General features: G+C 27.6%; 6 protein-coding genes across 13 annotated transcripts; 4 read left to right on the forward strand and 2 right to left on the reverse strand.

The window, feature by feature from the left end:
* Positions 1-2,673: 2,673 nt before the first annotated feature.
* LOC126835031 (vacuolar protein sorting-associated protein 16 homolog) lies at positions 2,674-10,488 on the reverse strand. 3 transcript variants are annotated; one of them, XM_050567321.1, is made up of 17 exons: positions 10,293-10,485; positions 10,110-10,216; positions 9,732-9,924; positions 9,535-9,663; positions 9,309-9,453; positions 9,111-9,226; positions 7,939-8,138; positions 7,623-7,875; positions 6,887-7,012; positions 6,682-6,809; positions 6,004-6,148; positions 5,811-5,945; positions 5,563-5,724; positions 4,813-4,962; positions 3,852-4,099; positions 3,039-3,135; positions 2,674-2,974 (listed from the first exon to the last, which is right to left on the reverse strand). In XM_050567321.1, the coding sequence occupies exons 2-17, from the start codon at positions 10,160-10,162 to the stop codon at positions 2,855-2,857; spliced, it is 2,400 nt and encodes a 799-aa protein (XP_050423278.1). In that variant the 5' UTR covers positions 10,163-10,216; positions 10,293-10,485; the 3' UTR covers positions 2,674-2,854. The 3 variants fall into 3 exon arrangements, with proteins under 3 accessions (XP_050423278.1, XP_050423279.1, XP_050423280.1); XM_050567322.1 differs by having other exon boundaries at positions 10,275-10,485; XM_050567323.1 differs by lacking the exons at positions 2,674-2,974; positions 3,039-3,135 and having other exon boundaries at positions 3,958-4,099; positions 4,796-4,962; positions 10,293-10,488.
* A 111-nt stretch (positions 10,489-10,599) lies between these two features.
* Positions 10,600-13,077, forward strand: LOC126835032 (mannose-6-phosphate isomerase). 2 transcript variants are annotated; one of them, XM_050567324.1, is made up of 6 exons: positions 10,600-11,346; positions 11,552-11,702; positions 11,780-11,950; positions 12,274-12,441; positions 12,501-12,703; positions 12,776-13,077. In XM_050567324.1, the coding sequence occupies exons 1-6, from the start codon at positions 11,017-11,019 to the stop codon at positions 12,980-12,982; spliced, it is 1,230 nt and encodes a 409-aa protein (XP_050423281.1). In that variant the 5' UTR covers positions 10,600-11,016; the 3' UTR covers positions 12,983-13,077. The 2 variants fall into 2 exon arrangements, with proteins under 2 accessions (XP_050423281.1, XP_050423282.1); XM_050567325.1 differs by having other exon boundaries at positions 10,602-11,346; positions 11,552-11,693.
* Positions 12,842-17,489, forward strand: LOC126835033 (UPF0046 protein C25E10.12). Of its 2 annotated transcripts, none has more exons than XM_050567327.1 (5): positions 12,842-12,949; positions 16,066-16,232; positions 16,326-16,702; positions 16,872-17,098; positions 17,181-17,489. In XM_050567327.1, the coding sequence occupies exons 2-5, from the start codon at positions 16,098-16,100 to the stop codon at positions 17,306-17,308; spliced, it is 867 nt and encodes a 288-aa protein (XP_050423284.1). In that variant the 5' UTR covers positions 12,842-12,949; positions 16,066-16,097; the 3' UTR covers positions 17,309-17,489. The 2 variants fall into 2 exon arrangements, with proteins under 2 accessions (XP_050423284.1, XP_050423285.1); XM_050567328.1 differs by lacking the exon at positions 12,842-12,949 and adding an exon at positions 15,687-15,771.
* Positions 17,490-18,259: 770 nt separating this feature from the next.
* LOC126834078 (2-iminobutanoate/2-iminopropanoate deaminase-like) lies at positions 18,260-19,422 on the forward strand. The gene is made up of 4 exons (XM_050565721.1): positions 18,260-18,442; positions 18,549-18,706; positions 19,059-19,183; positions 19,244-19,422. The coding sequence occupies exons 1-4, from the start codon at positions 18,327-18,329 to the stop codon at positions 19,310-19,312; spliced, it is 468 nt and encodes a 155-aa protein (XP_050421678.1). The 5' UTR covers positions 18,260-18,326; the 3' UTR covers positions 19,313-19,422.
* Positions 19,423-19,485: 63 nt separating this feature from the next.
* Positions 19,486-20,797, forward strand: LOC126834079 (rutC family protein UK114-like). 3 transcript variants are annotated; one of them, XM_050565724.1, is made up of 5 exons: positions 19,486-19,686; positions 19,745-19,914; positions 19,994-20,062; positions 20,127-20,182; positions 20,475-20,797. In XM_050565724.1, exons 1-5 carry the CDS (start codon positions 19,616-19,618, stop codon positions 20,514-20,516), a joined length of 408 nt encoding a protein of 135 aa, XP_050421681.1. In that variant the 5' UTR covers positions 19,486-19,615; the 3' UTR covers positions 20,517-20,797. The 3 variants fall into 3 exon arrangements, with proteins under 3 accessions (XP_050421681.1, XP_050421680.1, XP_050421679.1); XM_050565723.1 differs by having other exon boundaries at positions 20,470-20,604; XM_050565722.1 differs by lacking the exon at positions 20,475-20,797 and having other exon boundaries at positions 20,127-20,269.
* LOC126834075 (engulfment and cell motility protein 1) lies at positions 19,929-24,207 on the reverse strand. 2 transcript variants are annotated; one of them, XM_050565715.1, is made up of 9 exons: positions 24,059-24,207; positions 23,088-23,571; positions 22,458-23,002; positions 22,179-22,388; positions 21,855-22,100; positions 21,482-21,760; positions 21,138-21,316; positions 20,947-21,077; positions 19,929-20,779 (listed from the first exon to the last, which is right to left on the reverse strand). In XM_050565715.1, the coding sequence occupies exons 2-9, from the start codon at positions 23,530-23,532 to the stop codon at positions 20,610-20,612; spliced, it is 2,205 nt and encodes a 734-aa protein (XP_050421672.1). In that variant the 5' UTR covers positions 23,533-23,571; positions 24,059-24,207; the 3' UTR covers positions 19,929-20,609. The 2 variants fall into 2 exon arrangements, with proteins under 2 accessions (XP_050421672.1, XP_050421673.1); XM_050565716.1 differs by lacking the exon at positions 24,059-24,207 and adding an exon at positions 23,658-23,821.
* Positions 24,208-24,225: the final 18 nt, after the last annotated feature.

Raw genomic sequence — 24,225 nt, forward strand, 5'->3', positions numbered from 1 at the left:
AAACACGAAATCAATACAAAGTCGTTAATAATAAAAAAGCTACCAAAATGGCTAATGAGAATGATATAAATTTTTACGATTTAAAAGGATGCAGTTTACATGAGAACGGTTTTTTTAATTAAAAAATTATGTCATTTAATGATCTTCCGAACACACGAGAGTGTCCGAAAGGCCATTTAATGACATGAATTAGTGATGGCAGTGTCATCGATAATTTCAAATGGAAAAGTCGAAAAAAACGAAAATTCATACAAAGAAAAGAAATTGTTTGCAACTACAAGTAAAAATAATTTTTAAAAATGAGTAATTTTTTCGTTTTAAATTTAATTTTAAATATTTAAAATAGTGTTTAATGGCTTCGACGTTCTTTTACCGTTTAGATTTGAATACAATAAATTTAGGTTACAATACATTGAAGTAAAACGTTTAATTTAAATTATCCACCCTGTTAAATGTTATAAAAGTAAAGCCTTATGGTTCTCACTACTTAAATTTTGATATAATTGTCAACTGAATTGAGAGGCACATTCTACGTGGAATTTAGTTGAATTTTATATATATTGTTTTTTGCTTACTTTGAATTTTTAATACTTTCTCTCTCAATACCCAATATTGAATTATATACGTATGAATAGTGGTAATATCAGATACAAATAAATCGTATATCATGTCTATAGGTAACAATATAAATCTAATTTTAAATCAATAATTACATGATCCATATTCCATTCACTAGTATTGTTAATAATATAACACCGTAAATCGACAAATAATATTGTATACTCCTATGGTATTCACTTATTACAGAAGCTGTTATATCAGTTAATCGGGGAGATTTCTTTAGTAGGAAACAGACGACGAATGAGGATTATAATATTGTACAACGTATAATAATTGAAATATCATCTATGACCTATATTGTCAAGTATGAAACCAGACGCGTGAAAGCGAGGAATAAGAAAAATAAACACTTATATTTACAGCAGGTAATCCAATAAATCATAAGTGTAAAGTACCTATTTAAATAATACATCATTTGTTGTGAAAAAAATATAGGTAGAGTAGTATTCAATAGATGTATAATAATCATGTGACAATAGATTATACTTCTACACGCATTATTAATCGCACAAAACTACACAGGGCAGTAATTGTTATTTCTAGATTTAATAGTGAAAATGCAAAATCATAATACGCCTGACTAATGAGTTCGGATTGAATTTATATTGAGCTACATAATATAATGTTGTAGCATAGATTATATAATTTAAATTAATAGACTGATTATACTCATATAATCAGCTGTGGTTGTAGTAAACGATTACGAAATTATAAATCACAATAGATTTTAATTAAAAATCAGTTAAAAAATGATCAGTTATGATAGAGACATTTTGAGATAATTTAGTATTTACTGAGATGACTACATTTTTGAAAACTGGGTAAAACTGGTTGTCTAAAAAAACTTGTTTAGTTAAAAAAAAAATGTGTAATGATAAAATGTATTGTTGCACTGATTTAAACAGAAAAATGAACTGAAAATACAAATATTTTGAATATCTGAAAGTATCTGAATAACAAAATTAAAATTTAGAATTTCTTTAGTTTATTTTTTGCAAATAATTGTATATTTTTGTCCTCTTCATCTAAACGATTGAAGTGATACTTTTTTTTTTGACGAAGCTAAGTTTAGTATTGGTTGAACACTTTCATTAATCGATAAAAAATTATAAAACTTACACTGTTAGAAATAGGTCTTATTGACAAGTTGTGTCAAAACTTGTTATTTAAAAAAAATGTCACTTGTACACTTCAGTTCTCACTTCTCCTCACTTCATTGTTTGACACCATACTTCGTACAAATACACAAATAGGTAGCATATTTTTAAGCAGCGCGAAGTAGCTAGTACTTAAGTAGTAACCTATAATTATTTTATTAATTTTGATTATAAAAAAAAAACTAGCAGAGTCGAACATAATACCTTCTATATTTATTGTACTAACTCTCTTATATGGTAAGGTTATGTGTCTTAATTATATAAATTTAATATGGGCACAAATCGCACATTCGATTAGTGACTATTGCATGATCATGCACAAGTGCACCAAACACCTATACCCTTTATTATTATAAGTATAATAATTATTATAATTAATTGAGTACCTTATTGACTATACAGTTTTCTTGAGTATCTAGATAAATAGAGAATATGTTATATAGTTTTAATTAATTATTTATTATACTAAATTTTTACGTGTTAGTATAAAATATCAGTAAAATTCTCATAGAAGAAGGGAAGGGGTGACCTGAGTAGCCAACGATGAAGATTTATAACTATCTGTGAACATATTTTTGTGTATCACATGGATCATAACCTAAACAAAAAAACTATTAGTAACGGAGTTAACATACATATGAATAAAAATTAAGAATATAATATATATATAAATATTAATAAGTAAAAATGTTTGATATCAAAAATAACCTCTCTCTTACACTAGTTTCACTACCAAGTCTCAAAATTGTAAGCCAATAAAACTATAGTAGTGATTGAAATAGAGTTTCTAAAAACATAATGACAAATGTATTTAAATATTTGCATTTAATTTTAAGTAATAAAAAATATAAATATAATAAATGTACATTAATTTACACTTAAAAAAATATTTAAAAATTATTAATACCGCAGATATTATTAAATATAATAGATAATATATGATATACTAGCATAAATTTGTTATAAAATATATAATTAGGAAACAATACAATATATTCATTAGGTACCAAATGAAATAATTTTACTAATAAAAAATTCTATTTTATTATATAGTTTTTAAGTATATAATTTGAGTATCAATACGACATTGAGTTTATTTTGGTAGTATACTCTTGTTTGAGCTCATCTTTTATTCTCGGCAAATATTTTAACGCCTCATATTTGTTTCCACAATCAATACACACATCAACAAATGGCTGAAATATTATATATTATTATGCATTTTAAATATTAAATTATTATTTTATAAATGTGGCTTACTTCATAGCCTATAGGTGATTTCTTTAATTTTGATAATTTATCAATTTCAATCCAGTCACGTTGCTTGGCTAAAACAATTAATCTTGTCCACCAAAATCTGTAATATTGAATATACATAAGTAAAACTTTAATTGTTTTCTATAATGACAAAGTAAAAAGAACTTAAAATATGTCTATTATGGTGGTCCTTAAAAAGTAGATTTTCGAATTTTATCCTTGGGAATTTTATCCCCCTAAAATGTATTTAAATATAATACAAATGAGATTAAAATACAAAAAATTCAAAAAATATTAATTTTAACTCATGCCCCCAAAATGGTTGAAGTTTAAATGGGATTTAACATAGGTTTTCAACACTTGTGCACAAGTTAATGCATAACTTTTTTTCTATTTTTGTAAAACGACGAGATGACAACAACCAAAAAATAACATATTTCATGAAATAATACTATTGTATTATTTTGGTATTCACAATTAGATTAGTCTATATTTTTTTAGTTTATTTAATGTATGTAACAAAATACAAATGTATTTTGGTGTATACACTAATAGATGCATAAAAAAATTGGGGATACACATAGGCTGTGTGTGGGGAATTCCTCCCACATATCGGTATGTTAACAATTTGTGTAAAGACTATAACACCCCCCCCCCCCCAAAAAAATGCTATGCCTATGTCCATAGAAATCATTTTGATTAATTGGAATAAGGATTTTAAATTCTCAACATAAAGTAATATCACCCCATAATTAGTTAAAACAAATAAAAATAATATAGAAGAACATTATACATTGTAGTAAAATACATATTTACCTTCTCTCAGGTACTTTGAATTCAGAGCGTAATTTATCAGCAAGCTTAAACTCATTTATTTCCAGTAGCTTAACTAAAGTGTCATGTAGAGACAAGTTAAAAAAATTTTCCTTTAGTTTCTCTTCTAGACTACTTTGATATCTTATTAGTTTTAACTGACTTTCACAGGTTGTCTGTGCAAACTCATCTCGTGTTCTTTTGTAACAATTCATGGCTTCATTTATTGATAAAGAAATATCTTTGGGGTTCTAAATATCAAATGAAAAGATTTATAATAAACAATCATCATCATCAGCTTAATGGGTTTTAAAGCTCAAAGCTGCCATCATGAGATGATGGTTTCTAGGTGGATTCACTTTCTGGGACATGTCACCAGTCCGTCGCCGGAGAGGAGGATGACAGCCCCTTTTCACCGGACGATTGCTCGCCCGGCAAACTGAGCGCCCGTGACCGGGTGTAGACAGTGAGCAATAACACACTGCTGCATTACCTACTCGGCCACTCCTCCTCCTCCTTATATTAAACAATAGTGAAGAATAATTTTTATTAATTTATAATATAAAAATATATAGCTAATAATATATTTTACATATTAGTGGTCTACTTACAGGGGGTGATATACACTCCCTAGTTTTTTGTTATACAAAAAACACTTATTAAAAATTTAAGGTAATCTATATTATATTTTAATAATTTTTTTTTATATAACTAATATGTTGATAAAAAGGTAACTTGAAAATATACTTTATTGTTTTATGTCTCATTGAAAATGTGAAACAACAAACTATATATTTAAATAGACAGTATAAAGCAAAAAGCTTAGTGCACCTTTTTTGGTCTGCTCATAAAGGCAGGACTTAAACAAGGAGCTTAGGGAGCAACGCTTCTTTTATTTTGTATATCACCCCCTAGCAGAAAAATGTAAAAACACCACTGTTACATACATAGTTAAAACCTTTACTTTGATTTTTGTCGTTTCAGTAACATGGTATAGAGCTAAATGTTCATGATTATCTTCTTGTGTATACATATCTAATAACGTGTATCCCGACTGTTGGTGACAATATTTTATGTAAAGAGCTTGAGCAACAGCACTTTTTTTAATTTCCATCTAAAAGTTTTAATGTTATCAACCATACATATTGTTTTATATGTAAAAAAAAAAAAATATATATCGGTAATATGTTTTTAATTATTTCCCCCTCAAGAAATTTATTTTATAATATAACATTAATGATAAATTTGGATTAAATATTTAACATTTAGTATAGTAAAAAGAAATATATGAGTAAAACTTGTACAGCAATCTCCCTCTCCAACAAATAAACCGCTTGCGATAGGATAGCACAATAAATAAATAACAAATTTTACTGAAAAGAAAAATTCATTGTACTTAACAAAGGAATGAAATTAACCAATAGGACGTGATATCAGAAAATGTAAAAGTTTTGGAAGAAAGAATAACATATTATAGAATAAAAGAAAATTAAAGGCCAATTGATTAGTAAGTGGCGGACAATGAAATAGAATGTGTAGTGTGCCACATTGTATAGGAAATGAACGGAGGTAGTAAAATTGAAAGTGGAAATATTAATGTTTGTGGCACAATGGTATAAGGCATCGAACTTGGAACTAAAAGTACTGGGTTTGACTTCAACAATGTTGTCTGTCTCCATCCAACCTAAATATAGAACACAAATACGATACATACTTGAAATTTTCCAAGTGGCATAGTTGTTTGCATATGGAGCAAAACCATATAAATTAAGTCTGTATTTCCACTTTCAACAGCCTTTTTTAATGCGATATTATCTTGTTGGTATTTTAACAGTAATGGTATTTGTAAATTCACTTGAGGCTCATAATCTAGTAGCTGTATACAAACAATTTGAGAATAAAACATCATATAGAAATAATTAAAACATAACCAATTAATACTATATATTTAATAAAAGTTACTTTTATTGCAAGTTGTAATCGGCCACTATTTGCAGCTATTTCTGCAATATTATGGTATGAAACACCTGAAAACTTTCCAAGCTTTTCGGCAATTGTAGTAGCTAATTGTTCTCTGTCTATTTGAGTTTGCTTCACCTAGAGTCAATATATAACCTTAGTTTTTTTATTTAAAAAAATATTGTATTTAACTTACCTTGAATTTAGCCCAATGTGTAAGAATACGACTAGACCCTAGCTTACTTGACATACGAATAAAGGAACACGCTTGGAGAGCTAAGTAGTAATGTCTTTGACCAACAAGTTTGTCTAATAATGTTTGAACTGATATTTGCTGTAGCCTAATTATTAAAATATATTTGTTATGATTTATTTATTTATTTGTATGGTTTGTCGTTACATGCAATATATAGTATATAGTAATGATAATGAGATAACATATAACAAAATGTATAGTAGATATGCGTAATATTAGTTAAATATTATTAAGCTAACAGATTAAGATATTTGGTATCAACGTTGGAGCTTCTTTGTCTGGTGGCCCTGAAGGGGTCGTTTTAAGATTAGGCTGAGTTGGGTTGAATTGAGTTGCATGTAACCAGGACAGATCGTTAAAAACGATAGTTTGGCCGCCAAATTTGGACAGGAAACCTAACCGGTTGGTTTAGAGTGTCCTTCTCGAGGTTGGGTTTTTAAGGAGTCTCCTTCTCCTGGTCCTGGTTTGTAATAAAAATAAATAACTTTGTTTTCAATAATTGATGATGTACTGCTTGTTTCAAAAAAGGTTTATTCCCGTGCCCTGTATTTACTGTCATATGTCACTTATATATATATATTTATTATAATAAAAAAATACTTTAAACAATTTTCGTACTGTGGATATGTAATAGAAATTCCAATTTTTGGATCACGAACAGCATTAAGAACTCTTAGCAATCTACACATGTACAAATAACGATCTGGATTCCAATTCTGAAGAAAAGTTTTGCCAAACTGAGCTGCCTATTATAAAATAATACAAATTTAGTAGATACTAATCTTTAAAATACAATTGTATTCATGGTAACTCATCTACTAACTTTTATTAAAACTTTTTGAGTGGTTACATCAATTTCATGTCCGGCTGCTTCTATACAATTACCAACAGCAGTTTCTAACATTTGATGTACCAAATGTATGTATTCGTTAGCCCGATGATTTCGCTTCTAAAATATTAATTCAATATGAATTGGATGTCATGGAAATGATGTTAAAAAAAAGCTATATTTGTTAATAGGAAGCTATATTTGTTAATAGGACGCCAAACCACACATTTATTAAGGAGTATAATAAAGGCAAGTTTTTGCAGTCTTAATTTATGGGTTAAACTATGGTATATAATTTACTAATTAATATAGTAATGAGAATTTTTTATTCAGACTATCGCGGTCTTTTTTTATAAAAATAATTAAAATTTTATTTTATTAAAACTGCTTTGAGAGGGACTAATTTATGAGAACAGTAGATTAGTCAATTTTCCCAATACACAGAAGAAAACTGTATGTGTCGCAGCGTTTTTGTTGTTTTTGATATAAAGACTCACTAGTTTTCATTAAATTTTCTAATTAAAATAATTAATCTTTACAAATAAAGAATTTGGATTGTGTTCAAGTTAAATAAAAAAAAAACCCTATGACATAGATAACGTTTTTTTATATTTATTGTTAAAATTTGGTAAGGCTACAGTGAATACAGTCACCATATGTTTGTCCTGCCCAAATATTTTTTCATTTTTACTGGTGATTTGGCATCCTCTTAAGAACAGTATACAGTTACTTGAAATTGTTTGGATGCTTCAACTAAATAGGAACTTGGGCTTGTACTGTTTATCCGGAAAATTTCTTGTACATAATGTGGCACTAATTGTAGAATATCATTTGAATATGCGCCTATCACTCTAACGCAGTCGATTTCTGGCACTAAACAAATGGGATCTGTATAAATGAAAGATACTCGATCTTCATGTTTTCCTATTATCATAACTATGTCCTCTGCTTTAAAGTACAATGCTACTCCTTCCGAGCCACACCTATTTAATATAGGGAATTTTTTCAATTAAGATTTTTTAAATTAAATAAATTCAAATAATTACCAAGACATTTGGTCAATAGGACTCGAGAATGTCTTCTTGTAAACTCTATAAACTTTTCGTAAGTCTGAAGATCCAAACCAAATTTTGTTATCGCTATTTAGTAATGCTATATCTTTATGATCCGATGATATTGCTAATTTTTTTATTGAATTTTGTAGATTAACGTCTTTGTTTAAATCTGAATCATTAAATTTGACATACTGAAAAATACACACATTTTCATAAACATATATACATTTTTTTACCAGTATTTTAAGTTACAACAAGTGGTTGTTCATCAAGAAGTGCGATAAAAATAAGATCTCTCATAAAAGAGGTTCGTAGCCAATAATTTAATAGTTTATTAATGTATACAGTACAGGCCAAAAGTTTGAATACAGACGAGAAAATAATTTTTTAGTTTATTCATTTATTTTGCGAAAACAACTTACTTTATTTTCATAATTTTGGCGTGTATATTTTCTCGTTATATTTTATAGAAATAAAAAAAATAATAATAGGGTATAAATGCACTTTACCGGACACCCTTTTTATTATGATTTTTATTTAAGATGCCACCAGCCGTATCTTATTGTCATATTGGCGGAAATATGCAAATTTCAAGTAGCTATAACTTTGGAACTAAAGGAGTTCGTCGACTTAAAAAATACTATGATAATGTGCATTTATACATTTTTTTTTTAGATTTCTATTAAATACATAAGAATAACGAGAAAATGTACACACCAATATCATGTAAAAAAAGTAAGTTTTTTTCTTAAAATAAACGAATAAACTAAAAAAATTGTTGTTTACTGGTGTGTATTTAAACTTTTGTCCTGACTATAGATATGTTTTGTATAATTCAAAATTTGGGTCATTTGTAACTCTCAACCTATAAACAAAATAAAAGTACTATCTTTTATAATAAAAAGTTTTATTTAAAAAAGCCCTGACTTAACCGGGGCTTGTTGATCCATCCCTGTTCCTGATTGTATATGTACATACTACATTGTACATAGAAAGACTAATAACAATAATAAGTTCAACTGTACAACTTTTTCAGCTTGAAATAAAAGTCAAACAAGTTTAAAATAATTTTTGAATTTTCAACTAGGGGTGTGGCGACTGCACAACCTTTACATATGCACGAGTCGCTATTGTTATTTTTACTGTATTAACATTAAACATACTTGCTGTTTACATTCTGCATGTGATACTGTATAAAGTGAATGTTCAGTACATACTAAAACACTTGTTTGTCTATCTAACAATATAATTTCCCATAAATTTGGCAAAGCATTCATATCTACAAAATAAATAAATATACAACATTTATTATATTACTATAATACAATGTAAATATAAATCAATTAGCAAGCATCGATTACCTGGTATGTCAGGTAAAACATGAACTTTAATTTTTGTTATATCATTCATTATATAAATGCTATAAAATTCAGTTAAAACAGCAACTATGGTTCTCATAAAATTACTGGATATTCGAGCATCTATTAGCTTTATGTCTTGTCGATCCTATAATATAAGTGAGGGAGTATTTAAGTGAGTGAAATCAAGATAAAGAAAAAGTAAGACATCAGGATTTGTACAATATACCTTGACCATACTAAACGTATGTTGATAATTTCCAAACAAATCATAGATTGATACCAAACCATTTTCTTGACAACATAGTATTTCTTCATTATTTGTCCAACCTAAATTGATTAGATGGCTACTATCCCACTAAAATATAAAGAATAAAAATTGTTATATACCCAATGAATCTTTATAATTATGATTATGCATTTTACCACAAAAGAGGAAATAATTTTTCCAGATGACGTGTATACTGAAATTATTGGCTTCCCAACAGTTTTTATAGAAACTAATTTTGTTCTATCTCGAATTACAATAACTGGTCCTCCACAAGGGGCTGCGATTACGACAGATGTATTTATATCAATTTCGTTGCACCAATACATATTGGGATACATTTCCATTTTTCTAAAATAAAATTCAAGACGTAATAATATAATTAAATTAATTGTATCAATTAGAAACCAGAAGAATATTTAATTTTTCATTAATTTTGTTTAAAAAAAATTTGATAGAACTCATGATTGTAAGCAAGCAATGAACAGTAAAACATAAAATTCAAAGGTGAAATAATATAAATTCATCATACCCACCTAAAATAATTTTCTGTTTTATATGGAACCCATTCTGATGTAAGCAATGACATGATTGTAAATAATGAAAATTAACAGGTTTAGTAAACAATTAGTGTTGATTTGATCTAAAAGATATGAAGTGTTGTTAATTTTTACATATACGATTTTTTTTTGCTTCCTTACACAAAATCTATGTCATACTTGTATTTTAATATTCACACTTTATGAAAGTAAAGTTTATTAGTAAATGTACAGCAGCTATTTAACAGTTTTTGAATGCTAAGTACCTAAAGACTATTAGATTAATAATACTTAAAATTGACGATTAACGAGTCGATGGTTACGACTTACGATGCTGATACTTAGTAGTGCCCACTGCCCACGCATAACATTAAACTGTAATCAGTAAATCACGGTATAAATGATAATATTATTATCTAAAGCCGTGATTTTATTACAATATGATAAGTTATCATAGGTTCCTACGGTCAGAGCATTGATTATGAATACTTGATCATTGTTAATATTATCATCATATGACTACAATAAAGTATTATTTAAATTTTAATGTTTAAAGTATGAACTTTTCAAGTAAGGTTAATTTGAATTTACACCATGCTTTTAACTTTAAAATCGAGAATTACAGTAAGGTGGATTGGTAGGCATTGTATACTAACCTGGTTGGGTTAAAGTCCTACAGCCGTGTATATCACTTAAGTACTGCTTATTTGCACTGATAATTTTAAACTATAATTTATTACTATTAATGTTATTATAAAATATTAATTGTAATGATAATATAATTTTGTTTCTCTTGAACGTTTTAAGTGTTGCATTTGCATAACACAATACTTTCTTCACAACTACCATTATAACAAAAATAATCAATTTTTTTTTTTATTAACATACGTTTATATAATTTAAAATGCTTGAAGTTTTTGAGTTAAAGTGTTCGATTCAGAAATATTATTGGGGGAAAAAAGGTATGGAAAGTGAGGTGAGCCGATTAAGTTTAGCTGGTGGACATATTGATTCCGTGGACGAACAACAAACTTATGCTGAGCTTTGGATGGGCACCCTAGATAAAGGAATGGCTAAAGTAAAGGCAAATGGACAAGATTTAAAATGTTGGTTAGATGTTAATCTTGAAGCTTTAGGAGATGCGTCTAGAGCCAAATTTGGTAATAATTTACCATTTTTATTAAAAGTTTTGTCCATAAATTCAGCTTTGTCAATTCAAGTACATCCAGATAAGGTGAATAAATTTAAAATTAATGTTTGAAACATTGATGTATTTTAAAACTATAATATATACGGATTATCTTATGATATCTTTCATATTGAGTAATAAATTGATTAAAATTTGATAAAAAACAAACCTTTTATAATGTTGGTATTAAATTTCATTATAGATTTTTGTATGCTTTAAATACTATTTTCATTAATGAGTTATGTTTTAGGAATGTGCTGCAAAGCTGCACAAAAAATTCCCTGAACTCTATCAGGATTCTAATCATAAACCAGAAATAGCTATAGCTTTAAGTGATTTTGAAGCTCTTTGTGGTTTTCGACCATATACAGAGATAAAAATATTTTTGGAAGGTACTAGTGGTACATATACAAAAAGCATGTTTTAATATGCAGGACATACATTTTAATAATGTAAAATTTATTTGTCATTTTTACAGAAATACCAGAATTTAAAGTAATAATTGGATCTGATCTTATTGATCAGTTCAAGAAAAATAATTCTGACGATCAAACATTAATTAAACATATATTTTATAAACTAATGACAACAGACAAAGATATTATAAAACAAAGTATAATTTATCACAAAAACAAATTAAAAGAGCTTGGTAAACTTTCTTTTATTATTTATATTACACAATCTATATAATTTTTATGTACAATAAGTGTAAATGATAAAGTAGACATAATATAATTTTACTTGATGGCTTGATAGGAGAAGACACCCAGTGGTGGTACTCCGGAGCTTGGTAAACTAGTATGTGAAAACAATAATATTCTCATACTTAAAATGTTGATAAAAATTGTTGTAATCTGTTAATTACTTTTACTATTTAATAGAATATTTTTTTTAAATTTTGAATAAATTTGTACCAATATGGTTAATTATAATTTTAAAACATAATATTTATGTTATTGAATGTTTTTTTAGAAATCGCTCAAAAAGAAATATATTTGGAAAAATTATTTTGTCAGCTTGATTGTTGGTATCCTGGTGATGTTGGATGTTTTTGTATTTATTTCCTGAACTACATTAAACTGTCACCCGGTCAAGCAATATATTTAGATGCCAACGTCCCTCATGCGTACATAAACGGAGGTTTAAACCATATTAAAGTCGTTATTTATGTGGTATTAATTTTCATAAAATTTGTTTAGACTGTATAGAATGTATGGCTTGTTCTGATAATGTAATACGAGCTGGTTTAACTACAAAATTTATTGATGTTAAGACTTTATGTGAGACTATGAACTATAATGGCGCACCTGCTGAATCAAAATTATTTTACGGAGTTCGAGAAAATGTTTGTACTACATTATTTAAGCCACCTGTACTCGATTTTGCAGTAGCTTACATTGAGGTATTGAATTCAAGCTGTTATTAATATACATTTTACATAACAAAATGAGACTATAAACAATTTATGCTTTAGATACCCCCAAATACGACATATGACATAACTGTTAGACATGTTGCTTCTATTGTTCTTGTGTTTCACGGAGAATGTACAGTTAATGGACCATCTAGTCATTTCATTTTCTCTAAAGGAAAAGTTATATTTATACCTGCTAACGTTCCAGTCAAAATAATTGCTGGTTCTGAAATTGTATGTATCTACCAAGCATTTGCAAATGTATAAAATTTTAGCTTTCACAATCACAATTTATTATTAAATGTGAATTACAAATAATAAATATTGAGTACAGACAATTATAGCATTTATTTGTTACTAAACATTTTTATTTTTACCCTTTATTATGAGAGAACGAAACATTTGTATTTTTATTAAATATTAATTAATAAACAATAATTAGCAAAAGGAGAGAAAACTTAGTTCCAATATGATGCAAAACGGTGCTTGTTTTTACCAAACACGGTATGGGCACTTGATTGTGTCTATATACTTCGACAGTTCTTAAAAAAAATCAACATAGCTAATATTAATATAATAAATGAACATGTTGAATGCCACAGTGCATTTTTTTATTCAAGTAATATTTGTCAATCAATGTCACAGAGATCTTGTAATAGATGTTAACTACCCATCCGTGGTACTACATATTAATTTGAAAATTCTTAATTCTACAGATAACAAAAATAGGAAGTAAAACTCTTATTACAATTTAAAATAATTACCATAAGAATCATAATAATTGTAAATCAATATAATTTTATCCAGATAAAATCTATAAAATTAATAATTCACAAATAATAATTTTTATTAGAAAATGGATTATATACATTAAAAATAAAAAACAATTTTTATATTTACACTATTTACACGCCTTGCGGTTACTCCCATTTGGGTATCTTGACTGATTCACCAATGTTTCGAAACACTTGCATGTTCTATCTTCAGGGCTCTGGTTCGATGTTGTTTGTACCGTCTACAGGAGAACATGGTACGAACAACATCAAACCAGAGCCCTGAAGATAGAACATGCAAGTGTTTTGAAACATTGGCGAATCAGTCAAGATATCCAAATGGGAGTAACCGCAGGGCGTGTAAATATAATACCCCATTCAAGTTTTAATAATTTTTAACTTTTATGTTTTTATTGTTGAAAGAGTATCTTCTACTAAAAGTTTTTTTTTCTTCTTCTATTATTTCGACTCCGTTTTTTCTTTTTTTTTAATGAATTATTTTCTGAATTAACATTATTTTCGTTCAATGAAGTCGAACATTGATTTGTATTACAATTGTTAACTACAATGTTTCCATTATGCAGTATCTCACGATTAATAAAGTTTAATATATCATCAATATCATCATTGTTGTGCTTCTGATTCGTTGAGATGGATTTATTAGGTAAACTCAAATTGTTTTGTTTGTCAGAACCTTTTTCTGTATTTGATGTTTTGTTTTCATTTATGTTATTAGTTTGACATTTTTTATGCTCAAATGGTTTACTCGTATGGTGGTTATTACAAAATTTATTTTTACTGTTTAGTTTTTTTACTTTTTTTTTAGGTTCAAATGTACCTGTGGTTAAAGGACTAGAAGATCTATGTTTGATTTTTTTAACTGCTTTCAACTTGGAATCAATTTTATTATTATAATAATTTTTACATGTTGTCGATGGAAAAGGTTGATGAGTCCTAATAATCATATCTTCTTCATTTGAAATAATAACATCATTTGTTGCTTTTAAATATGTGGCGTTTTCTATGTTATCATTCTTTTGTAGGCTAGTTAATTCTTCTCTTTTATTTGAATCCTGATTATTAGGATTTTCCAATTGAGCATTGTCATCCAAAATAACTTCAGTTATGTTAATATTCACATTTTTCTTTATAATTGCAATACTATTGTGATTGGAAAGATTATTTTCAATATTTACAACTGTATTATTTACATTTACACTTCCTTTGGTTTTTACATTCTGTAAAGTTCTGCTTGTGGTGCATGTAGTTAGACGAGGTTGAATTGTTTGGTTGTGATTATACATATTATTATTGTTGTTATAACAGTTAACATTGATGTCAAAAGGTGTTGCAACACAATTAGTATTATACATATTTTTCTTATTTTTAAAACTAGTTTCTTGATCGTTCCATCCTCGATTATATACTGAAGCTAGTATGTCATCCGATAGTAAATCTTGAATCTGCATATCATATAAATTATAACTTATCCAACTACTAATTTTAGGGGAAATTAATGGAATGCCGGTTAATGTCTCATAGGTATGAAAAACTGTATATATTGTATTTTTACAATATTGAACGATAGACAATATTTTCTCTGGTGGCAAAACAGCAAGGCTGGTTTCTAATTTTGGTCCAACATTTTTATTATTCACGACTATTCTAAAGTTCCGATTGTTATGATCAATACTGTCGCTCCAACCTCGTCTATACACCGTTAAGAGTTTATGGTCGGTAAATAGTATATGTAAGGGAATATTAGTTATTTTACGAGCAGACAAGTTATTCAAACTAAGCAATGAAATTAACGCTTGACCAGTAGCTTGTTCGTAGATATATTCCATGTTTTCAATAATGCGTTTACATATTGTATGAGCGCTATTCGAATTTGTTAATATTAGAGAGTTTGGTACTGGAGTCAATTCCGTTAGATGTATAGACATATTTCTTATAACTTAGGATGCTTCAATAGAAGAACTGTATTTTTGTTTGAAAGAATACTAGGTATTAAGCAGAATTTATAAGCGTGATTTTTTTTTAGCATTAATTGAAAATTGAAAAGTATTGATTTATAAATATATATATATATATATATATATATATACAATCACTCACTTCATGCTGGTGAAAATTAACTAGGAATACATACCAGTTATATCTATTTTATTATTGTTTCAGTGGTTATTTTATTGACCGCTTCCATCTATTCTATGATATGATCACCACCAGCAGCAAAACTGCGCGGTTGATAATTTCTTATCTTATGTCCGAAAAATAAACGTATGTAAAAAAATTAATTCAGTTTAATCTTTAATATTCTGTGGTATAGAAGTGATAAGTCATGAGACGAGTCACGAGTATATTATTATACTAGACCCGCGACCGTACGATTACTTGAATAGTATAAAGACTGACTATTTTATTAATTATTGCAATATACAAATACTATTTACATATTACTATTTGTTTTAACGGTCAAAATGTTAATAAGCTGCATATCAATATTATCTTTATTATTTACATAGTATAGGTGTAAAAATAAAACAATTAAATATCTGTTATATATTTTCTAAGATTGTTAATACCATGATATTACCGAGGAAACAATGAATTCGGATTTTTGCATAAACGTTCATCCGCTAACTGAAAACCCAACAAAGGCATGGGAAAGTTTGAAAAAAACACAAAAATGTATGAAAATACAACCTCCAGTGCCTAAAGGGCCTGTAGGTAATAACAAAGTATGTACTTATAGAGTATTAAAAATAAAATTACCTAGTATATAATATTATTAAACAACAGTTTAAATTTTAAAAATGCATTGTTTTTGTCAGGTCAGAGTAGTTTGTATGAGTGATACTCATTCTAAAACATCTTTACTGAAATTTGATATACCGTTTGGCGATATATTCATTCACGCTGGAGATTTTACTAGTTGTGGAGGCCTGGATGAAGTAATAGAGTTTAACAAATGGCTAGGCACATTACCGCATAAACTCAAAATTGTGATTGCTGGAAATCATGAGCTCAGTTTTGATTCGACGTTCACCCAACAATCAAACTTAAATGATATTCCAACATTAGGGTTTGAACAAGATCAAATTCGAAGTGCGATTCAACATAAGGATATAAAAAAATATTTAACTAATTGTATTTACTTGGAAGACTCTATGACTGAGTGTTATGGTCTGAAAATTTATGGTTCTCCTTGGTAAGTTTAATAGCAACAATGGCACTAATCCGGAATTAATTTACTCTACCGGAGACCGTTTTTTTTTGTCTTCTAGTAGTGTTTTTTTTATGCAGTTTACTAAACTGAAGTTAGAAATTGGCAGACTCGTTCGGTTTTTTAGTAAAATATATTGTTGTTTTAATTTTAGGCAGCCAGAGTATGGAGGATGGGCGTTCAATATTCCTCGTGGACAATCTTGTTTAGATAAATGGAATAAAATACCAGCAGGAGTTGATATTCTAGTTACACACTCACCACCATTAGGACATGGTGACGATTGTTGTTCTGGTGTTAGAGCCGGTTGTGTTGAACTTTTATTTTCCGTTCAACAACGAATTAAGCCTAAATATCATGTTTTTGGACACGTACATGAAGGTATACTATAATAAAACTTAATTTTTGTTTTAATAAATATATTGTATATTTTTTGAAAAACGTATGAATATTTCAATTACAGGTTATGGAATTTCTACTGATGGGAAAATAATCTACATAAATGCATCAAGCTGTGATCTTCAATATTTACCAGTACACCATCCAATAGTTTTCGATGTTGCTTTACCTAAAGGTGTCTTGAAAATTTAACTATTTAAAAGAAACTATTTTAGAAATAATAGTTAAAAGTACTTTGTACATTTTTTATTATTATTTACAATATTTTGTAAATAGAATTCGTCTAAGTCATTCCTTTTGTCTAAGTGATATAAAAATATTTTTAATTAAATATAAAATTAGATGTCCAAAAATAAATAATAAAAATGTTTCTTATAAAATCATAGTTTTGTGTATTTATCACACGTTCCATTATTATTGTAATTTTTAATTTTTTATCAATTATGTATAATTAAACATTTTGACAAGGATGATTGATTGAGTGGATAAGATTGCATTGTGTAGCGTCCACTGTTACAAGTTCAATTAAGTTCAACAATCGGCTATGGGTGGTTTCCCTAGTTGGGCAGGTGACTTTTTCATAGCATGACAGAAACCTTAATGGGGTGTCCCAAACAAATTCTGTCAAGTGAGCTACCAAATAAAACATTTTTTTTTTTTAATTTAATTATTTATTTATGCAATCTGTTACATGTATAAATCAAATTTAAATTAATAATAAAAAAAAAAGAGGTTTCCCATGTAGTTTGTGTACTTGACATTAATTAACAGGTCAGTCGTGTCAGATTAAAATATGTGTTTTTACAAAGTAACTATTATTACATAATATTATGAAATATTATTTGTATAATATATCCAATTTTTTCACAATGTAAGAAAGTTAGTTAAATGGCAAATCATGTGGTGTAGTGGTTTACTCAAATACGTGGGTACAGTATGTTCAAAATGGAAATAGATTAGTTGTTCTGGCCCTTAAGGCGTAATATACTTTTAAATGCATAACGCATCCTATAACATAATATTGGAATCATATGTCTGATAAAAGAGTCTACAGTTAATAACCTAACATAGGTTATATTATGGTAAATAATGTACATATAAGAACACATTAATTATGTAATACTACTAATGTTAAGATTAGTAATAAATTAAGTTTAAAAAAAATGGCTTGGTCATAAAATCATTACGTCATAGTGAGTAATTGTCCTACATGCCATTGCAATTGAAAACTTATTTTACAATTAATTTGCTATTAGTTGAACTAAATATGCCTTCTACCAATAAAATCACTGTAGTTGAACCAAACCAAAGCGGAAACCTTAAAAGGTACTTATATATAATGATAATTTTAGGTTATTAGAACAATAAATAAAAATAAAAGAATGTTTTTTTAAAAATAATACTGTAATAATTATTTTAATCTTTCATAAAGCTATGCCGTCATTGCTAATGATATGGTTTATGTGTCAGCAACTTATGGCAACAATAGACTAAATAGAACTATTCCTGAAATGTTTATCGATGAAGCTCACCAAGCATTTAAAAACTTATCATATATTCTAGAAGCATCTGGAGCATCGAGTCAGTCAAGTATGTAATGGTATATATCATATAGTCAATTATTTTTTTAATTAAAGTAAAAAAAATAAAAACCTGATGACTGTTAGACTGGAAATGTGACAAAAACCATAATTAATTCTTTGCTCCAGAATAAACTATAAGTGCTATGAATAGTAAAAGAAATTAGGTATAATTTGTATTGTTGAGTAAAAGTATTTTTTAAAAAATCTTTAATGTTAAAGTATCATTAAACTTTTGTGAAATGTTCGGTGTTCCTAATAACAACTAATATAAAAAAAATTATCATACAAAGTTAGAAATGTATAATTGTACATAACACAAATGACTATAAATACTAAGTATTTTTTTTCTTTTTTTATAGCTATAAAGGTGGTAATTTACTTGACATCTTATAAAGTAGCTAAAGCAGTCAATGATATATTTTCCAATTATTTTTATGCTCCATACTGTGCAAGATTACAAATGCAAGTTGAGCGATTGCCAAAAGTGGGTATACAATTACAAAATATATGAATTATTAAAACATATTTGTTCATCTTTTTTTAGAATGCTAGAATTTCGGTTGAAGCAATTGCAATAATTCAACCAGTGAATAAAATCAAACTTGAAAATTAAATATTATATAATTATTAAACATTTAATCATTTAATTATGTAATATACTCAAATATATTTATAAAAAATCTTTTTTTATTGACATTTCTATATTGTATATAAAAAATTATAACCTCCTTATTCAAACTGCTCATTGATAAGCTAAATAAAAAATTAAACATTACTTGTATAATTATGCTAGGTTACATATTCATTTTTTTTTTTAAGTCCAAACTTATTTGCTATAAAATCTGACATAGTACAAAGAAAATAATAAATATAATTCATTTGTTGAATAAATGTAATTACATATAACTAGTAGAAAATGAATGACACAAACATTTTGAAAGTCGTTAACTCATCCAAAGCTATTTTGCGATCGTACAGCACTTACAGGTAAAACAAACTAATTAAAAATGTTGTTTAAATATAATTTAGTGTACAATATTTACAGCCATGCTGTTGTGGGACCAGACAATTTGGTTTACGTCACTGGTATTTTACCGATCGATAAAACATCAGCAATTCCAAAATTAATACAGGGTGGAATTGAGGAACAATTAGACCAAGTTATGGTATACCTAAAAGCAATTTTAGAAACGGCTGGTTCTTGTCTTAATAATGGTTAATAAATAAAGTTTATACAAAATATATATATGTATATATTTAAAAAAATTACAATACATATTATTAAATTTTTTAGTAGTCAAAACAAGACTGAGCTTGAAACATTTAAGTGATAAAAATGCCATTAACGAGAACTACAAAAAATGTAATTAACATAAAGTTATAACACAGAACCGGAATGAAATAATAATACATTTTATTTTACTTAGATTTTAACAGCCCATATCCTGCGAGGTTGTACGTACAGTGTGAAGAAACAGCCTTGGTAAGTATGCCTCATATTTTGACTTTTTATTTTTTAATAAGAACCAATATACATGCTCATAATAAAGTATTATTATGCTGATCTTAGAACGTAAAATTTGTAATTGTTTAGCTTTAATTATTACATATCTTTAAAATTCTATTAAATAGGATTGTATTTTAGCTCTATTACAATTTTATAGTGTTGGACAGTAATGTTATTGTTGATATTATTAATTTTAATAGTATAATTTATCTTTTTAGTCTTACAATACTTATATAATAAATACAAATCTAACTTTTGTACAGGGCAGTTTACTTCAATTGGAAGCAGTAGCGGTAGTTGGCGATATTAAAAAATTAGTTGTTGAGAAAATAAATATATAAATGAGATACTTGTAATAAATAATAATTTATCTTGAAATAAATTTAAATTAAAAACTATAGTTTTACTTAATGTCATAACAAAAATCATAGTTGGGTGGATCAGCAGGCACGGGTGGTGGATCTTGAGGTATGTCTACACCGACTCCTTCTGCGTCCAATAATCTCAACTTTATTTCCATTGATAATAATGTTTCGAGATCATTTTCAGCTTCTTTACTAGTCATCTTATTACCTAAAACATAACATTATTTACAATGTGTTCATTTTTCATATAAAGAATGAAGAATATCCCAAATAACATTTTTGGAGTTAAGTCGACAATTTATTGTTAATTAAGCTATATATATAATAATAAAAATAGATTTGTAAAATAAAAAAAAAATTGTAAAACATAATTACCTAGCAATGCATTTATGCCATCGATCCAATAATCATAAACCATTTCATCAGGAGCGACAAAGTCAAGAGATGTCATTTCTACAGAGTCTAATGTTAGTGAAAATGCAAGTTGATGTGTAGATTTACGGCTTCTATCATTGAGATAAGATATTGATCAGATATTTCATAAAATTAAAATTACTTAATCATACTTGGCATCTTTCATCATGTGTGGGCAATCTTTTCCTGTGAGCAGAACTTTGATATCGACAACACTTAATTTATTTGGAAGTTCTTCAATCGTCGGAACACTTTTATCGTCACAATCTCCATAATGCAAAACTTTATGATTTTGTGATAATCGAACAAACCAAAACTTGTCCTTTACTCTCTAAAAAATTTTACGAGTTTTAATTGTTTTACTTCTAACAAAAATGAAAATAAATAAAAATAAATTTTTTTTTAAGTGTTTGTTCATTGTTAAACTAAAATTGAAAGGTGAATTAATAGTTATTTACGACAAAATATTAGAATTATTTATAAATTATAAAATGACCTGTCCTCGCTGAGAGTATTTTGTAAATCTAGTTCCATCCACCATGTAATTTAGTCTTTGTTTTTTTATTAGCTGTACTATTTCAGGAGTTACTAATTCTTTAAGTTGTACTATAGGACGAGCATGACTTTCCCATTGTTCTCGGGATGTTCGTTCTTGTTGCCAAAGATTAGTGATTTCGGAATAAGTAAGCGTGGACAACTTTTGCTTTAGTTTTTCCAAGTTCGCCGGTTGGGAGCCCAGTGCTCTAGTAATTTGTTCTCGAACAACACTTAACACCTAAGTAAATAATAAATACATTATTTTATAACTGAAAAAAAAGTTTGTGGCAAATGAAAATGTTTTATACATTTTAAAAATAGTATCAATTTACTTTAACAAAATCTTCAGTTGTCGCTCTCATTTCTTTCCAAGTTTTATTTAACAACACAATACAAACACAATATAATTCATGAAATGGATGATCATGGCTAAAAAATATCTGATGATATGTTGTCGTCTGTTCACTTGGTGGCTCGCCAATTCTTAATATATTGCACAATAAACGAACTAATTCTACAGATGACCGACCGAATGGACATTCGTGTTCATCTGCTCTACACGAATTTTCAAGTACAACCTTTATTTTTACAGAATAATTATTACAATTCAGTTTTATATACGCTTTAATTAATTAATTTAACTGTAACAATTTTACTTTAGTATATGCGTCGACATGATTTCGAGCAAAATAAACCATACAATCTAAAGCCAACATGCCCGGTGGAGTTTCCGTAAAATCTAATGCTGGATTTATATCGTATTTAAATCCCAACTTTTTATAGTCTTTAGTAAATGGCCCAAGTTGTCTTCGATTACTATCTCCACCTCCGATTGTATCCAATTCAAAAGCAATTTTACGCAGTTCCTAAATATTAAACAAAACACCAATAAATATTTTAAAATAAAACAATTATGATTTAAGAACAATATTTACTTTAATTTTTTCATGTGCATCTTGATCTTGTGGATCCATTTTAGTGTTCATCCTTTCCTCAAGCAGTCCAAAGCATAAAGTTTGCATAACATACAATTGATAAGCCATTTCAGACCCAACTTCGCCGGATGATGTCTGTATGATGTTTTGTAAGATAACGTTACGCACTTGTTTTGTACACAATGTACTAGCGATGACTTTTCGTTTGGCAGGATCGGCTTTTAAAAATAAGGCATTAATCAATGAAAGAGCATTTTGTTGAATGATTGAATTTTGGTTTTCAAGCCGCAACACCAGATTGGGAAATCCAACTTCTTTTTCTACTTGGCCATATTTAGCCGAACTATTCAACACGATACTCTCTAATATGGACAATGAAGATTGAACGACTTTGGCATCCTGTGGCCTAGACGTTTGATTATTCACATAGCTGGCCACCACATTAATAAACGGACTTTCCAAAATATCCCAAGACACAATGCCGTGATCCATCAGTTCAACAAAAGATGCTAGTGCATATGCTAACATAGCGCCTTGACATTTACCTATTGGGAAAATGAAAAAGAATATACTCTAGAAATATTATTATAATATATTATATTTATGTAATACGGTATCACAATTGTATACTTCTTTCAATTAGGCTAATAATAAGAGCCAGTCCTTGTTTGTTAATAAACTCAAGAGCAAATGTTATATCGGTACTGCATTCTGCTAATTTTTGTAAAGCGGTAGTTCTTTCATTTTTGTCTTCATTGCCTTCTGTATGAAGTGTTTGTAATATATCATATGCAATTTTGGAAGGAGAAAACGCTAATCTCAACACTGAACCATTTTTTATTTCATTTCTATTTTTTTCCGTAACATAATTTTGATTATTTTTTTCTGAAAATTTTAGTGCATATTGTTCTGGTTCTACAAGGTCCCAGCCACTACACAGGTCTTGAATTATATTAGTAAGCGGAATTTTTTGATTGAACTCCTTGAGTTGTGGATTTTCCGACTCCATCTCCACTGCTATTTTAACAACATTTGCGTCTAATGAAGGCATGATATCAGATTTCTTTAAACTCATCAAACGTTCAATTTAAATTATAATATACAAATATTAGACCTGTAAAAAAAAAATGTATTTATTACATTGATATAGTATATACAAATTATAAGCGAAACCAATTAAATGGATAAAAGGATACTTGCTTTAATTTATAATAATCAGAAAAAACGCACAGAAGTGATCAAAGGTTATTAAATCTATAGTTAATACCAAATTCATAAGTGCATGTAAAGTTCATCTTATGAGAAATATATTCTATGAACGTAATTTAATTATGTGAAATAAGTAAAATATCTTTAAAAAAACTATAATAAAAATAAGTAAATTACGAAGTAGGAAGATAATTTATAAATTGTAAACATAAAGATTTTAGATTTCACTTTTCAAGCGTTATAAAAGTATCGTTTATTATTATTAATTATTATGATAATTAACATTTAAGATAACAGAGAGATGATGTTTTATTTATCATAATTCATATTGATATAATTTAATATTTTATAATAATTATTATATATATTATTAAAGTTTAAATGTAACATACTTCAGTCACATCTCCGTTTTCGGAAAACGGGAATGAGTAGATGTAAAAGTTAAGACTAAAGTAAAGGAGTTATTTTTTTGTTCCTCAAAAATAAATAAATCTATTGAAACGAAGTAATTTTTAAAAATCTCTGAAATTTAAGTTAAAATTAAATTCATGTTTTTATG

This window comes from Adelges cooleyi, unplaced genomic scaffold, assembly GCF_023614345.1.
Source record: "Adelges cooleyi isolate 19-005CV unplaced genomic scaffold, UGA_ACOO_1.1 ACOO_flye_CR_arks_rails_tigmint_CR_PRNA_21, whole genome shotgun sequence".
NCBI lineage: Eukaryota > Metazoa > Arthropoda > Insecta > Hemiptera > Adelgidae > Adelges > Adelges cooleyi.

Bases quoted from the DNA above. Each gene is read 5' to 3' on its own strand.
- LOC126835031 (XM_050567321.1), bottom strand. From the start codon at position 10,162: ATGTCATTGCTTACATCAGAATGGGTTCCATATAAAACAGAAAATTAT. The intron at 8,139-9,110 runs GTATGTTTAATG...TGTATTTTTCAG, and splicing joins ATGCAGAATGTAAACAGCAA to TATGTCAAATTTAATGATTC. The intron at 6,810-6,886 runs GTTAGTAGATGA...ATTTTATAATAG, and splicing joins CTCAAAAAGTTTTAATAAAA to GCAGCTCAGTTTGGCAAAAC.
- LOC126835033 (XM_050567327.1), top strand. From the start codon at position 16,098: ATGAATTCGGATTTTTGCATAAACGTTCATCCGCTAACTGAAAACCCA. The intron at 16,703-16,871 runs GTAAGTTTAATA...TTTTAATTTTAG, and splicing joins AAAATTTATGGTTCTCCTTG to GCAGCCAGAGTATGGAGGAT. The intron at 17,099-17,180 runs GTATACTATAAT...TTTCAATTACAG, and splicing joins TTTTGGACACGTACATGAAG to GTTATGGAATTTCTACTGAT.
- LOC126834079 (XM_050565722.1), top strand. From the start codon at position 19,616: ATGAATGACACAAACATTTTGAAAGTCGTTAACTCATCCAAAGCTATT. The intron at 19,687-19,744 runs GTAAAACAAACT...CAATATTTACAG, and splicing joins CGATCGTACAGCACTTACAG to CCATGCTGTTGTGGGACCAG. The intron at 19,915-19,993 runs GTTAATAAATAA...TAAATTTTTTAG, and splicing joins TGGTTCTTGTCTTAATAATG to TAGTCAAAACAAGACTGAGC.
- LOC126834075 (XM_050565715.1), bottom strand. From the start codon at position 23,532: ATGAGTTTAAAGAAATCTGATATCATGCCTTCATTAGACGCAAATGTT. The intron at 21,317-21,481 runs GTCATTTTATAA...AAAATTTTTTAG, and splicing joins AATACTCTCAGCGAGGACAG to AGAGTAAAGGACAAGTTTTG. The intron at 20,780-20,946 runs GTAATTATGTTT...GTTATGTTTTAG, and splicing joins TGGCATAAATGCATTGCTAG to GTAATAAGATGACTAGTAAA.
- LOC126834078 (XM_050565721.1), top strand. From the start codon at position 18,327: ATGCCATTGCAATTGAAAACTTATTTTACAATTAATTTGCTATTAGTT. The intron at 18,443-18,548 runs GTACTTATATAT...TCTTTCATAAAG, and splicing joins CAAAGCGGAAACCTTAAAAG to CTATGCCGTCATTGCTAATG. The intron at 19,184-19,243 runs GTGGGTATACAA...ATCTTTTTTTAG, and splicing joins AAGTTGAGCGATTGCCAAAA to AATGCTAGAATTTCGGTTGA.
- LOC126835032 (XM_050567324.1), top strand. From the start codon at position 11,017: ATGCTTGAAGTTTTTGAGTTAAAGTGTTCGATTCAGAAATATTATTGG. The intron at 12,442-12,500 runs GTTTAAACCATA...AAATTTGTTTAG, and splicing joins TCATGCGTACATAAACGGAG to ACTGTATAGAATGTATGGCT. The intron at 12,704-12,775 runs GTATTGAATTCA...TTTATGCTTTAG, and splicing joins TTGCAGTAGCTTACATTGAG to ATACCCCCAAATACGACATA.